Source organism: Pyrus communis, chromosome 9, assembly GCF_041283825.1.
Source record: "Pyrus communis isolate YQ-2024b chromosome 9, ASM4128382v1, whole genome shotgun sequence".
NCBI lineage: Eukaryota > Viridiplantae > Streptophyta > Magnoliopsida > Rosales > Rosaceae > Pyrus > Pyrus communis.
Window position 1 is genome coordinate 5,191,036 of NC_142573.1, and position 13,531 is coordinate 5,204,566.

Sequence of the window (13,531 nt, forward strand, 5' to 3'; positions counted from 1 at the left end):
TTCAATGAGGTTGAATACTTTTTTTTTACTTTATGTGATTTAACACGTGCATTTCTAGTCTATGATTTAACACGTGAAAATTTTCTTCTAAGATATAATTTTTGAATACTTTTTTTAACTTTATGTATGAGATGTACCTTGTCTATATTTTTCGTGTTTAATTTATTCAATCTAAAGGCTATAAATATGATTAAAAAAAAAAGAAAAAAAAGAAAAAAAAAAAGGAGAGCGGAAATTACTTCCATTTTCTCTCGGTATCTTAGTGGGCCGGACCTAATGGTGTGCCATGGGTCAATTGTGAAGTTTTTTGGAGTTATAATACAAAAAGTCCAAAGAAGAAAAGTCCAAACCTTCAAAACCCAAAACACCTAATTCTGCAGCTCCATCGCTGCTACCGATAATGGCAGCAAAACCTCTCTAATCCCAAGCCATGTCGACTTCCATTCCCACCATCTCCGCTCCAACCCCCTCCATTCTCAGACTCAAAGTCGCTTCTTTTTCTCCCCCCAGAATCCGACCTCATATCCGAACAATCCCTTTTCGCAATTCACCCAAATTATGTTTGAACCCAATACAAGCTCAGAAATTTCCTGGGTTTTCCCGGAAAACAAATGGGTTTTTGTTTGATAGAAAGCTGAGGGTTTGTGCGAGTGCGAAAAATGAGGGTGTTGATGCAGCTGAGGAGGAGAGTAAAGGGGAGAGTACTATGCCAGAGCGGTTCAGGTACTTGACCAAGGAAGCTCCTGACCCTCCTGTTAGGTGGCCTTGGTTTGTTGGTAAACTGTTCTCCTCTCTTTCTTCTTCTTTTTACTATCTGTTTGGTTGCTGAGAAAATGTTGGTAATGAAGGAGAGAAAACAGAGAAAGTTTTGAGTGTTTGGGATTGTTGTCAACTACAATGCCCTTTGAGCGCGGAGAATATCGTTTTGATTAAGGAGCTTGCTTTCATGTATAAATACAGCTTGTTTGGTTAATTTCTTGTTAGAAATTATATTGAAATTTTTCACCATGAATTTCCTCAAATTTAGAAATGTTTGATACATATGTGAAGAAAATTATATGAATTTGTCACCAGCATCTGGAAAATGAGCTATCAGGTTGTAATAAGTGTAGGCATTACAATGTGTTTGAAAAGAAGGGCTCTTCAGCTAATCTGAGTATTCTCATAGTTTTAATTTCCGTCTGATTGGGCATATCATTAGGTACTAAATCTTCACACGATGTAACACAATTAAGTTTATTGATTTATCTTGAAGAGTGCCGTTTCTTATGAGTTGGTGGGAGATGATTTAGACTAGTGCTCTGATTAATGTTTCATAGTTCTTCATGCTTAACAGTATTCTCTCGCACAAATGGTTTTTCATTGTGATTGTATGAGTATAGAACGATTTGGTGAATCGGGGATGCTTATTAAATTTAGAAACTAGTTGGGAGAGGTAATGTATTGGTTTTAGACTTTTTAGTTCCTGATACATGCACGCATTCGTGGTATTATAAAATGTATTCTCATTATAACTTTTTGAAGCCTCAATGGAAGCTCAAACAAATTGTTTTATTATTTATTTGCTGTTGCACATATTAGTTTTGCAACTAAGGCAACTGGATTTTCTTAACTTTCTCAAAATACTAGCTGACTAAATACTATATTCATTGATCGTGCAGCATTGGTGTTCCTTATCTATGCATGGAGAGCTGTCTTGCTGGAATTAGCTAACTGGAGAAAGGCTGCAGTGGGTGTTGTCCGTTTTGTGGGATACCTCTTGAAACTTATCCTGGCGCTAATCTTCCATTTCATAGGTGATCCCATTACATCCGTGATCAGATTCATAGAAACAACACTCTATGCCATACGCTCTTTCTACTCTGGCATAGTGGCATACGCTCCAATTCCAGAGTTGACAACAGTGATCATACTGGCATCCATTGTTCTTGCGATCGCAGAAGCTGTTGTTCCAAATGCCGTAAATTGTCAACCCTTTCTTGTCACAGTGTCTGGCGTAGTAGGCTATGCAGCAGTGGCAGGTTACATCTCGGAGCCTTTCTTCTGGACGATTCTAGTGGGGTTCTACGGTTACTCACGATTAGTTAAAAAGAGGGATGATGTTACATCCGCATTGCCTGCGGCAGCTGTGATGGCTGCCATAGGAGAACCATGGGTTAGAGTTTTGGTAATCGCATCTTATCTGGCCTTGGCCGTGTTTCACCACTCAAAGAAGGTATCAGAGAAAAAGGAGGAAATTGTAGTGACTAATAGGAAGCTTCCAATGCCCTTGCTCGGTGCAGGCTTAGCCATTGGAATTCGCCTTGCTGCTAAGTGGGCCGGGTACCGGCATTTGACATGGATGATAGTATGAACGTTACGAATACCTTGTTATGCCTGCTGGACTGCAAGTGGCATTGTGCCTTCTATGTCATCTCTGTGTAATTTCGTTTGGTGTAGTGATCCTGTTTTGTTCTTCCTATTTTTGACTTCAATGTTTCATATCTGCTTACTAGAATTCAATTCAGTGATTCTTCAACTTCAGAAATTTCAAGTGGCTAGGCATCCATACAATTCAATCCGAAAATGTTTCTTGCAGAATTCGATTTTTCTGTCTTCTCATCTATAAATATTCGCAAAGGAAAATACTTGGCTCGTTACATGATTTCTCATTGGCAAGTAAGAAGGCGCCAATTTATGAATGTACTCATGTTATGAAGTTTTAGCCGAGTTCCGTTTTGGTACCTATAGTTTCAATTGTCAAAACAAATTAATCCTTTGTAGTTGACCAACTATTACAATTTAAAGACAACAGCAAGTTGTTGATTTCTTCATCATAAGTTGCTCACGAGTGAAAGACTCATAGTGGGGGAAAATCAGACTTTATTGAAGTGTAAAAAGGTCACACGCACGCCTCTCACGTGTTAATTTTGTACAAGTAGCGGGATTAAGCTATTGTCCTTGCAAATTCGCAAAGGAAAATGCTAGCAACTTTTGCACTAACTTAATGACATATGTGTTTTCTTGTGCAAACAAATGATACATAATATTTGAAAAGTGAAAAAATGCCAATGCAAAAGGTTTCCATCACACTCCATTTGCAAAATGGGTTTTAAAAGGACCAAAACGCAACGACTGAAATTGAGAGGACCGAAGTGGAACTTCGCTAAAACTACAAGAACAAAAATCATAGAGGGGTAAGATGGTAATAAGATGGCTACGAGACCTGTGAGTCATGAAACGACGCCGTTAGCACCGTAACAAGCGTGAATAAAACGCCCTAGGGTTTCTGTAGGGCGTTGGATGCCTATATAAACAACACCAACCCACCCGCTTCCTCTTCATACGTTCCAGCCTCTATCCAAGCTTTCCCAGAATTCCCCCAATTCCCCTTCATACAGTCAAAATCCTAATCTGTAATTTCTGCAACTTCCAGTTTTAACCACGCATGATGCACCCCGGGCTTCTCTGAGAGTACTTTCACTGAAGAAGAAAGCCCCAATGCTCGTGCTAAAACGTCGCCGTCAAGTGTTGCAGTTTAGCCTCGCTTTACTCCACGGCTTTTCTGTGTCAAATCGACCGCTACATCTCTCACAAAAACCCTAAATCTTTTCGTCAGCTTTCAGTAGCGTACGATCCGATGCGCCTCGACACACCTTAAGCCTGTTTTTGAAAAATCTCCGAAAACAGAGCTAGTCATGGAGGCGCAGATCCAATTGCGGTGTCAAACGTGGGGGTTTTTCTCTTCTCATAGTTTTGCCTCTAAAAACGTCCGCTAAATTTTCAGAATTTCGATCTTTTTTTTTATGTATTTTGATTTTGTTTTGTGAATTTTTGGCGATGATTACAAATTATCCGCGCTTCTGAGAGCAATCGATGAAGTAGAATGTGATAATCAATGGTTGAATTTCTTGATATGAGCCATTCAATTTTTTGATTTGCTGATTTGGGTTGGTGATATTTTGGGTTTTGTTGATTAATGTTGGCGGTGATGACTAAATTTTACAGCTTTATGCCAGTTCTGCGTCAGAAAATTCGTGATTGAGAGAGCTGTTTCATACTCTGAGCCTTCTGTTTCTTAATTTGATTTTATTTTTCTGTATTATTTTGGATTTCTGTGTTCTTTGTGTTGCCGATGACGATTCAATCCGCTTGTTCGAGGTGCAGTGGAATTGAGACCCTGTTTACAGGGATAACCCCTCAGTGAAACTGCATTCATATGAATTTAATGGATTTAACTGAGGTTTTAATCTTACTTACCCACCTAGTAAAATGCTTTTGTGTTACTTGTTTGGTTTGTTGTCTGTCGAAGATTAGATTAGTTGTTTGGTATGTTATTAATTGAATGTGATCGGTGTGTTAAATTTTGGTGATATCTTCTTGTCTTTTGGCCTGTGATGATTCAATCCGCTTTTTTGAGGTGTAGTGGAGCTGAGACCTTGTTTACAAGGAGAACCCCTCGGCGAAGCTACATTGCATATGACATTAATGGATTTAACTGAGGTTTAAGTCTTAATTACTGCATCAAAAACCATTGTTTTTGTGTTGATTGCTTGTTTTGCTGAGCAATGTTTATTATTTTGTTAGGATTAAGTAATGTTTAGGCGCCAATGATGTTACAATCCAACGTGTTTGAGGCGTAGCGGAAGCGAGAACCTGCATTTGTGCAGGTAGAGCCTACTCGTGGAAACTACGATCCCTTGACAGAAACGATGTAGCTGAGGCATTGCAGTCATATGGTTTTGTTGTGTATCGTTGAAATGTTGGTTTTGAGTTTCAACTATACCCTTATCCTTTTTCGATCAGGTTTAGGGTCTGAAATAACTCATAAATTAGAGTGTTGTCATCAGCTTCATCTTGTGTTACTGGTCAAGACTGGAGTTAAACAACAACACTACATCTAATCGCACTAATTTTGTTTCTTTTATTTTGTGATTCGTGTTAAATTTCATCTAAATTTCGGTTGGCATCGACTCTGGTGATGAATTGATGCGTATGCAGTATGGTCAATAGCTGCTGCTGGGTACTTTTATTAATTGAATTGGGTCTAAGTAATTTATACAGTGATAATAATTTCTAAAGCCTATAGGCCTCGGCCTGTCTCCATTAGAGCAACTTCACCTATTAAAAAATGCGGTAGCAACTAACCTATTTAGTCCACTTTAGTGAACATTGATCGATCTCAATAAACAGTAAAAGATCAAATGCATTTTCACATATAAAACTAATAGCCTGGTCAATTTATTAAAATATTTTTAGTTTTTATTGTAAAATAATAAAAATTAATAATTTGATTTTTAATTTCTGACTTTATAGTTTTTGAACTCTTAAAAATGCTCCTCCAATGAAGCAGATCAGAGAATGCCAACCAACCACCCGTGCCGTCAATCCCCACTCCTTTCTATGACGAAACGATCCTTCTCCTCCCTTACCATTGCCACCTTCATTATCATCATGCTTTTGGTTCTGATTCCACCCTTGCTGTTATCTCTGCCTTCGGATTGGAAATTCTAGCAGTCAGAGGTGGTGGCCAAGATTGCGGCAACCCATCATCTCCGATCGTCGCAGACAAACAGTTGCAGTCGAGCCCAACATCTCCTTCTTCACCATCTTCGGTGGACGGACCTTTGCTGGGATCTGGCGTAAAAACAGATTTCAGATCATGACGTCAACCTGACGTCATGTAGGCTGGTCTCTAGCTCAGCACATTTTGGGCTGCCCTATGAACTGGCTTGGGCTGGAGCAAATTGGCTGGGTGCCGGTCTAATGGGTTGGGTTGGAACAAATGGGCTGAGTGCTAGCCTAATGGCTCCCGGTGGACTTGCTTTTAGGGAGTACCCTAAAAAAAGGAATCCTTCCTTCCACATAAGAGGATGATTGGTGGAGAAATGGCGTGCAGACATCGTTACCTTGGATTCTTCATGTTTGGATGGGTTTATGTTGTACAATATTTTGATTGGAATTCAGACCAAAAACAGACTTGTAAATGTAAATGAATGTTATTGTAAGCTTTGTGGTAAATGGGAATTTGAAAATTAGCAACGTATCTTTGTTTTTGTATCAATTTTTGTTATTAAAACTTGGGTAAATTACATTTTCATACCTTAGGTTTGAGGCCTATTTTGATTCCTTACGTCTTCAAAACATTTTACGTTCATACTTTAAGTACGATTTTATTTCAAAATAATACATCCGTTACATTTTTCATCCATGGATCCGTTAAGTACTGACGTGGTTGCCACATATATGTCACGTGGTTGCCATTTGTGTGCCACATGGCAAAATTTTTTATTTATTTTAAAAAACTGAATTTTCTCAAAAAAAAAAAAAAAGGTAAATTACATTTTCATACCTTAAGTACTATTTTATTTCAAAATAATAAATCTGTTACATTTTCTATCAATGGATCCGTTAAGTGTTGACGTAGCTGCCACATATATGCTACGTGGCAAAAAAAAAATAATTTTTTTTTTTTTTAAAACCTGAATTTTCTCAAGGAAAAAAAAAAAAAACCATTATCCCTTCCCCACCCACACCCCCAAAGAACCCACAAACCTGAAGAAGAATAAGAGGGAGGAAAAAAAAAAAAAAAAAAAAAACCCAAACCCATTTCCCCACCTGTAAGAAGAAGAGGAGGGAAAAAAAAAGAAAATCTACAACACCCCCCCCCCCCCCCACCAAACCTGTAGCAACAACAAGAAGAGGAAGAGGAAGAGGGAAAAAAAAAACGCAACCCAGTTTATCCCCCAACACCAACCCCCACCCACCAACCGCGCGAGCCCGTGACCCAGCGACCAACCTTCCCTCCCTTCCCGCCCGCCCCCCGCACACCCCCCCCCCCCCCCCCAAAAAAAAACCCCAACCCCCAACCCCCCCAAAGACCCTGCAACCCACTTCCCTTGCACAAAGACCCGAATCACACCTAATCTCTGGTGGTTTTGTGGTAGATTCATCTTAGGATGTTTGAGATGATTTTTGGACTGGTTTTGTGGTAGATCCACCTAATCTCGAGTGGGACTTTTGAGGGTGGGTGATGGGGGATGGGAGAGGTGGCTCGGGTGGGATTTTGGGGTGGGTGATGATGGATGGGGGAAGGGGGAAGGGGGTGGGTCGGGGATGGGTTTTTTTTTATTATTATTTTTTTATATTTTTAAATTAAGATTTTTAAAAAATTTAAATTTTTTTTTTTTTTTTGTTTTTTGTCACGTGACATATATGTGGCAGTCACGTCAGCACTTAACTAATCTATAGATGGAAAATGTAATATATGTATTATTTTGAAATAAAATAGTACTTAAGGTATGAAAATGAAATGTTTTGAAGATGTTGTAAGGAATTGAAATAGGCTCCAAACCTGAGGTATGAAAATGTAATTTACCTTTTTTTTTTTTTTTTTTTTTTTGAGAAAATCCAGGTTAAAAAATAAAATAAATTTTTTTTTTTTTTTGCCACATGACGCACATTTGGCAACCACGTGACATATATATGGCAGCCACGTCAGCACTTAACAGATTCATAGATGGAAAATGTAATGGATGTATTATTTTGAAATAAAATAGTACTTAAGGTATGAAAGTGAAATGTTTTGAAGATGTTGTAGGGAATTGAAATAAATCCCGAACTTGAGGTATGAAAATGTAATTTACCCTTAAAACTTGTATTGCTTGAAAAAGGTTATGATAATTAACAGGGAATCTTAATGAAACACTTATGGTACTGTTCACTTTTAACGTTAAGAACATTTTGACTTTGTACTTCTTGGGTTTGGGATATGAATTTGAACAGATTCCAAACTGGAGGCATTGTCACGAAAAGTCACTCCTTGTATCTGTGATGAAAAGTCACTCCTTTCCATTCATTGAATTTTCTAAAAAGTACAAAGTCTAATATGTATTTTCTAAAAAGTAAAGTCTAATATGCCGGCTAAGGAACTCTGTGTGATGGGTTGAATAGTCGACTTCTTGCATATATAGGTTGAGTTCCAGTAACATGCATACGTTAAATCTTTGCCTGCCTGCTGAATTCTTTGTGCAGCCATGAATACCAAACCAAACTCAAAGTTCGTGTTCTCCGTTATTTTATTATGTGCATTTCTCGAGTCCCATGTTTCCCTTGCAGCGGACACCATCAGTGAAAACCACTCTCTCTCGGGCGATCAAACCATTGTCTCTACAGGTGGGATGTTTGAGCTAGGTTTCTTCAAACCAGGTCAGCTTTCAAACTACTATATAGGCATATGGTACTCCAAGCAAGTGGTATCTGAGAGTACCGTTGTTTGGGTAGCAAATAGGGAAATACCAGTATCTGATAGATTTTCTTCGGTGTTGAGCATCTCAGATGGTAATTTAGTTCTCTTTAACGAGGCCAAAACCCTGGTTTGGTCAACAGATTTAAACTCCGCCACCAGTTCTGGTTCGGTACAAGCAGTTCTTTTGGATAGCGGAAACCTTGTCTTGAGAGCCGGCTCTAGTAATAATACATCAGAGCCTTTATGGCAAAGCTTTGATCATCCAACCCATACTTGGCTACCAGGAGGTAGACTCGGATTCAACAAAATTACCGATCATGCCCAAATTCTCACTTCATGGAAGAATTTGGAGGATCCTGCGCCAGGTCTTTACTCTCTTAAGCTATCCCCGGATGAAAGCAATTCATATATCTTACTGTGGAATAGGTCTGAACAGTATTGGACCAGCGGATCATGGGATGAAAGTTCACATAGTTTCAACCTGGTTCCTGAAATGAGGCTAAATTATATCTTCAATTATAGTTATGTTACGAATGAGAACGAAAGTTATTTCACCTATTATCTTTATGATCCGAGAATTGTATCTCGATACTCCATATCTGCCTTGGGGCAGAGTCAGCAACTAACATGGTTGGATTCTTCCAAGCAGTGGAATTTGTCTTGGGCTCAACCAAGACAACAGTGTGATGTTTATGCTTTTTGTGGGGCTTTCTCCAGTTGTAATCCCACACCCTCGTGCAAATGTTTGAAGGGCTTTAAGCCAAACCGGCAGAGGGATTGGGACTTGCAGATTTATTCTGGTGGTTGTTCAAGAAAAACCAGTGTGCAGTGTGCGAATGCCACGGGAGACGGGTTTCTAGAAATACATAGCCATTCATTGCCTGAAAATATGAAATATAAATCTGCAGTTAGTATTGAAAGTTGTAGATTAATTTGCTTAAATGACTGCCGTTGCACTGCTTTTGCTCATGCCAGTAGCTATGGATGTTCAGTATGGCATGCAGATATCTTGGATCTGAAAGAACGTGATGATAACAATGGCGGCGATGGAAGAACTTTATACATCAGAGCTGCAGCTTCCGACATTAAGAAAAAACGTAATAACACAACGATTATTCATGTCTTACTTGGAGCCGTTAATATTAATGTTGTCCCAATGATCTTTTTGTTCTCTTTGCAGGTGTAATTAAGTCGTCCCTTTTGATTGCAATCGTCTTACCAATCACAGGTTTGCTTGTTGTCATTTTTGGCTATTTCTTATGGAAGAAAACATTGGGAAAGAAAAGAGAGCATAGGAATAGATATGGTGAGACTAAAAGCAAACTTGCTGCTGGAGGTGAAAAGAACGATGCAGAACTGCCGATCTTTGGTTTAAGGGCTATAATAGCTGCTACAAACAACTTTGCTGAAGCTAATAAACTCGGAGAGGGAGGATTTGGCCCTGTCTACAAGGTGACACTTCCACTTTTTCTCCTCATGCACACTTTGTTTATTTATGACCTTTGGATTGAACGATTCCAAAGAAAAGAATCACGAGACACAGTACACATGGGTGTGCTGAAGGAGAAAAAAGGGTGTCCGAAAATAATTTCTCCTTTTAGAAACATGGCCGTTCCTTTGCACTTCTCTAACAAATTTTTTTTCTTGTGCGATTTTATTCCTCTATACAGGGCATTTTGGCTGAAAATCAAGTAGTAGCCATAAAAAGGTTATCAAAAAGGTCAGGCCAAGGACACCAGGAGTTCATGAATGAGTTAAAACTTATTGCCAAGCTCCAACACACCAGCCTCGTTCGGCTCTTGGGTTGTTGTATTGAAGACGAGGAAATGATATTGATCTACGAGTACATGCCCAATCGGAGTTTGGACAAACTTTTGTTTGGTATATATATACATGCTAATGACTTATTGATTCTATGTTTCTGCAAATTGTTTTCCTTGTGTTTAAATGCCATGTATTGCAAGATTAAATGCACTGTGTCCAACTTTTGATCTAAAATGAAATGAAAAACATTTTCTCTTCTTTCTTCATGGTTTGTCCAATCAGATGCATCTGAAAAAAGAGAATTAGATTGGGGAAGACGTTTTCAAATTATAGAAGGCATCGCTCAAGGAGTACTCTATATCCACAAGTACTCCAGACTGAAAATCATCCACAGGGACTTAAAAGCAAGTAACATATTGCTCGATGAAGTGCTGAACCCCAAAATTTCAGACTTTGGAATGGCAAGGATTTTCGGGATAAATCAAATCGAAGCAAATACAAATAGGGTTGTTGGCACATAGTAAGTCTACATATATTTGGCACATGTTTTCATTCAAGTAATGTTCTATTGCTTACTTCTCTACATACTGCCAACTCATGCGCAGCGGCTACATGTCACCCGAGTATGCGAGATATGGTCATTTCTCTGAGAAATTAGATGTATTCAGCTTTGGAGTGTTGTTGTTGGAGATTGTAAGCGGAAAGAAGAATGCTGCTTTTTATCGTTTTGAACATTCACCAACTCTTGCTGGATGGGTAAGTACTGAAAAACTATTCCAACTCATGATCATTCTGTTTTTAAGCCTTTCAAATTCACAAATGACCGTAAGTTCAATATTTTAATTAGGCATGGGAGTTGTGGAAAGACGGAAGAGGAATGGAGGTGATTGATGAATCAGTAAGGGAAACATGCCGGCTTGATGAAGCTTTGAAGTGTATCCATGTAGGGTTTTTGTGCGTTCAAGAAGCTCCAGCTGATCGACCAACAATGTCTTCGGTAATTCTTATGCTACAAGGCACCGACTCTACATCTCTTCCACCTTTCAAAGAACCTGCCTTTTCAACACACAGAAATTCTACTCCCGTTCGTTCTTCTCAAACGCCTACCATATTTTCCCACAACACGGTCACCATAAGTTTGCCAGAAGGTCGATAGGTTTATACAACACTTTGAGGGTTCAATTACACATTACTGGAGCTCTTTGTGTGGTTTATGGTTTTTGCCCATCCAAACTAAACCTATAATAGCAGCAGATTAAATTTATGTTATCTATTTTATAGCTGCAAATGTGATTGTAACCATACTTCAAGATATGTTTGCGTCACACCCCTTGGTGCAACCGTATTTATGTTAATTTAAAATGGAATGTTGCTTGTATCAAAAGAATAAAGTGGAGATTTTTTTTACATCTTCCAACTTTCAGAAGACAAAAACTAAAAACAAAATTGGTCTAGAACAAAGGATTTTACATCGGTATATCCATAATTGGCAAGATGGGTTTTCCTATGGTTGGAATAGAAAATTTGACAATCATCATATAGAATCTACCGAATGCAAGTTTGGCAACTAGAACTACAAGTAAACTATGTCCCCGATTAGTTTTTTTATCGATGAGGTTTCGAACTTGATGCCTCATTTAACATTGAAAAACAAAATTTCACTAGAACACTTGATGCGCCTAATCATGTTAAACTCAAGTTCAGCAACTAACATGGTTGGAGCCTTCCAAGCAGTGGAATTTGTTTTGGGCTCAACCAAGACAAGAGTGTGATGTTTATGCTTTTTGTGGGGCTTTCTCCAGTTGTAATCCCACACCCTCGTGCAAATGTTTGAAGGGCTTTAAGCCAAACCGGCAGAGTGATTGGGACTTGCAGATTTATTCTGGTGGGTGTTCAAGAACAACCAGTGTGCAGTGTGCGAATGCCAGGGGAGGCGGGTTTCTAGAAATACATAGCCATTCATTGCCTGAAAATATGAAATATGAATTTGCAGTTAGTATCGAAAGTTGTAGATCAATCTGCTTAAATGACTGCCGTTGCACTGCTTTTGCTTATGCCAGTAGCTATGGATGTTCAGTATGGCATGCAGATGTCTTGGATCTGAAAGAACGTGATAACAATGGCGGTGTTATATACATGCTAATAACTTATTGATTCTATGTTTCTGCAAATTGTTTTCCTTGTGTTTAAATGCCATGTATTGCAAGATCAAATGCACTGTGTCCAACTTTTGATCAAAATGAAATGAAAAACATTTTCTCATCTTTCTTCATGCTTTGTCCAATCAGATGCATCTGAAAAAAGAGAATTAGATTGGGGAAGACGTTTTCAAATTATAGAAGGCATTGCTCAAGGAGTACTCTATATCCACAAGTACTCCAGACTGAAAATCATCCATAGGGACTTAAAAGCAAGTAACATACTGCTCGATGGAGTGTTGAACCCCAAAATTTCAGACTTTGGAATGGCAAGAATTTTTGGGATAAATGAGACTGAAGCAAATACAAATAGGGTCGTTGGCACGTAGTAAGTCTACATATATTTGCACATGCTTTCATTCAAGTAATGTTCTATTGCTTACTTCTCTACGTACTGTTAATTCATGCACAACGGCTACATGTCACCCGAGTATGCGAGATATGATCATTTCTCTGAGAAATTGGATGTATTCAGCTTCGGAGTGTTGTTGTTGGAGATTGTAAGCGGAAAGAAGAATGTTGCTTTTTATTGCTTTGAACATTCACCAACTCTTGCTGGATGGGTAAGTATTGAAAAATTATTCCAACTCAAGATCATTCCATTTTTAAGTCTTCCAAATTCGCAAATGACTGTAAATTCAACATTTTAATTAGGCATGGGAATTGTGGAAAGAAGGAAGAGGAATGGAGGTGATTGATGAATCAGTAAGGGAAACGTGTCGGCTCAATGAAGTTTTGAGGTGTATCCATATAGGGTTTTTGTGTGTTCAAGAAACTCCAACTGATCGACCAACAATGTCTTTAGTAATTCGTATGCTGCAAGGCAATGAATCTACATCTCTTCCGCCGTCCAAAGAACCTGCCTTTTCAACACACAGAAATTCCAATCCTGTTTGCTCTTCTGAAACGCCTGCTAGTTTTTCCCACAATGCAGTCACCATGAGTTTGCCAGAAGGTCGATAGGCATTGGAAGAGTAATGACAGACATGTAGTTGAGAAAATAGTATACTAGTATTTTAGAAAAAAAACACCCTGACAACTAGCAGTTTTATACAAACACTTCAAGGGTTCAATTACACATTACTGAAGCTGTTTGTGTGTTTTATGGTTTTTTCCTGTCCAAACTAAACCTACAATAGCAGTAGATTAAATTTATGTTAAAGTACTTTTTAGTTGCAAATGCAGGTGTAACCATACTTCAATATTCCCACCGAATTCCTTGGCACAACCATATTTATATTTGTTTAAAATGGAATGTCGCTTGTATCAAAAGAATAAAGAGGAGTTTTTTTTTTTTAATTTTTTTTTAACATCTTCTAGCTTTCAGAAGACAAAAACTAAA

General features: G+C 38.5%; 2 protein-coding genes and 7 non-coding genes across 12 annotated transcripts; all 9 read left to right on the forward strand.

The window, feature by feature from the left end:
- The first annotated feature begins 335 nt into the window (after positions 1-335).
- On the forward strand, positions 336-2,580 carry LOC137740333 (uncharacterized). The gene is made up of 2 exons (XM_068480196.2): positions 336-776; positions 1,662-2,580. Exons 1-2 carry the CDS (start codon positions 431-433, stop codon positions 2,351-2,353), a joined length of 1,038 nt encoding a protein of 345 aa, XP_068336297.2. The 5' UTR covers positions 336-430; the 3' UTR covers positions 2,354-2,580.
- Positions 2,581-3,423: 843 nt separating this feature from the next.
- On the forward strand, positions 3,424-3,569 carry LOC137741250 (small nucleolar RNA snoR134). The gene has a single exon (XR_011069277.1). It is a non-coding gene; the product is annotated as a small nucleolar RNA snoR134 (small nucleolar RNA).
- Positions 3,570-3,814: 245 nt separating this feature from the next.
- Positions 3,815-3,903, forward strand: LOC137741247 (small nucleolar RNA U36a). Its single transcript, XR_011069274.2, has one exon. It is a non-coding gene; the product is annotated as a small nucleolar RNA U36a (small nucleolar RNA).
- Positions 3,904-3,959: 56 nt separating this feature from the next.
- Positions 3,960-4,052, forward strand: LOC137741217 (small nucleolar RNA Z223). Its single transcript, XR_011069247.2, has one exon. It is a non-coding gene; the product is annotated as a small nucleolar RNA Z223 (small nucleolar RNA).
- Positions 4,053-4,110: 58 nt separating this feature from the next.
- LOC137741224 (small nucleolar RNA Z278) lies at positions 4,111-4,224 on the forward strand. Its single transcript, XR_011069252.2, has one exon. It is a non-coding gene; the product is annotated as a small nucleolar RNA Z278 (small nucleolar RNA).
- Positions 4,225-4,369: 145 nt separating this feature from the next.
- On the forward strand, positions 4,370-4,484 carry LOC137741225 (small nucleolar RNA Z278). The gene has a single exon (XR_011069253.1). It is a non-coding gene; the product is annotated as a small nucleolar RNA Z278 (small nucleolar RNA).
- Positions 4,485-4,585: 101 nt separating this feature from the next.
- On the forward strand, positions 4,586-4,704 carry LOC148694089 (small nucleolar RNA Z278). Its single transcript, XR_015967099.1, has one exon. It is a non-coding gene; the product is annotated as a small nucleolar RNA Z278 (small nucleolar RNA).
- Positions 4,705-4,773: 69 nt separating this feature from the next.
- LOC137741237 (small nucleolar RNA snoR97) lies at positions 4,774-4,881 on the forward strand. The gene has a single exon (XR_011069265.1). It is a non-coding gene; the product is annotated as a small nucleolar RNA snoR97 (small nucleolar RNA).
- Positions 4,882-7,952: 3,071 nt separating this feature from the next.
- Positions 7,953-13,152, forward strand: LOC137740099 (receptor-like serine/threonine-protein kinase SD1-8). 4 transcript variants are annotated; one of them, XM_088700272.1, is made up of 7 exons: positions 7,960-8,187; positions 8,317-9,324; positions 9,408-9,679; positions 9,898-10,108; positions 10,274-10,511; positions 10,597-10,747; positions 10,839-11,382. In XM_088700272.1, the coding sequence occupies exons 1-7, from the start codon at positions 8,016-8,018 to the stop codon at positions 11,145-11,147; spliced, it is 2,361 nt and encodes a 786-aa protein (XP_088556398.1). In that variant the 5' UTR covers positions 7,960-8,015; the 3' UTR covers positions 11,148-11,382. The 4 variants fall into 4 exon arrangements, with proteins under 4 accessions (XP_088556400.1, XP_088556398.1, XP_088556399.1 ...); XM_088700273.1 differs by having other exon boundaries at positions 8,368-9,324; XM_088700274.1 differs by lacking the exon at positions 10,839-11,382 and adding an exon at positions 12,844-13,152 and having other exon boundaries at positions 7,953-9,324.
- The last annotated feature ends 379 nt before the right edge of the window (positions 13,153-13,531 follow it).

Excerpts from the sequence above, each read along its gene's own strand:
- LOC137740099 (XM_088700274.1), top strand. The coding sequence starts at position 8,016 with ATGAATACCAAACCAAACTCAAAGTTCGTGTTCTCCGTTATTTTATTA. Across the intron at positions 10,512-10,596 it reads AATAGGGTTGTTGGCACATA|CGGCTACATGTCACCCGAGT; the intron begins GTAAGTCTACAT and ends ACTCATGCGCAG. Across the intron at positions 10,748-12,843 it reads CACCAACTCTTGCTGGATGG|GCATGGGAATTGTGGAAAGA; the intron begins GTAAGTACTGAA and ends CATTTTAATTAG.
- LOC137740333 (XM_068480196.2), top strand. The coding sequence starts at position 431 with ATGTCGACTTCCATTCCCACCATCTCCGCTCCAACCCCCTCCATTCTC. Across the intron at positions 777-1,661 it reads TAGGTGGCCTTGGTTTGTTG|CATTGGTGTTCCTTATCTAT; the intron begins GTAAACTGTTCT and ends TTGATCGTGCAG.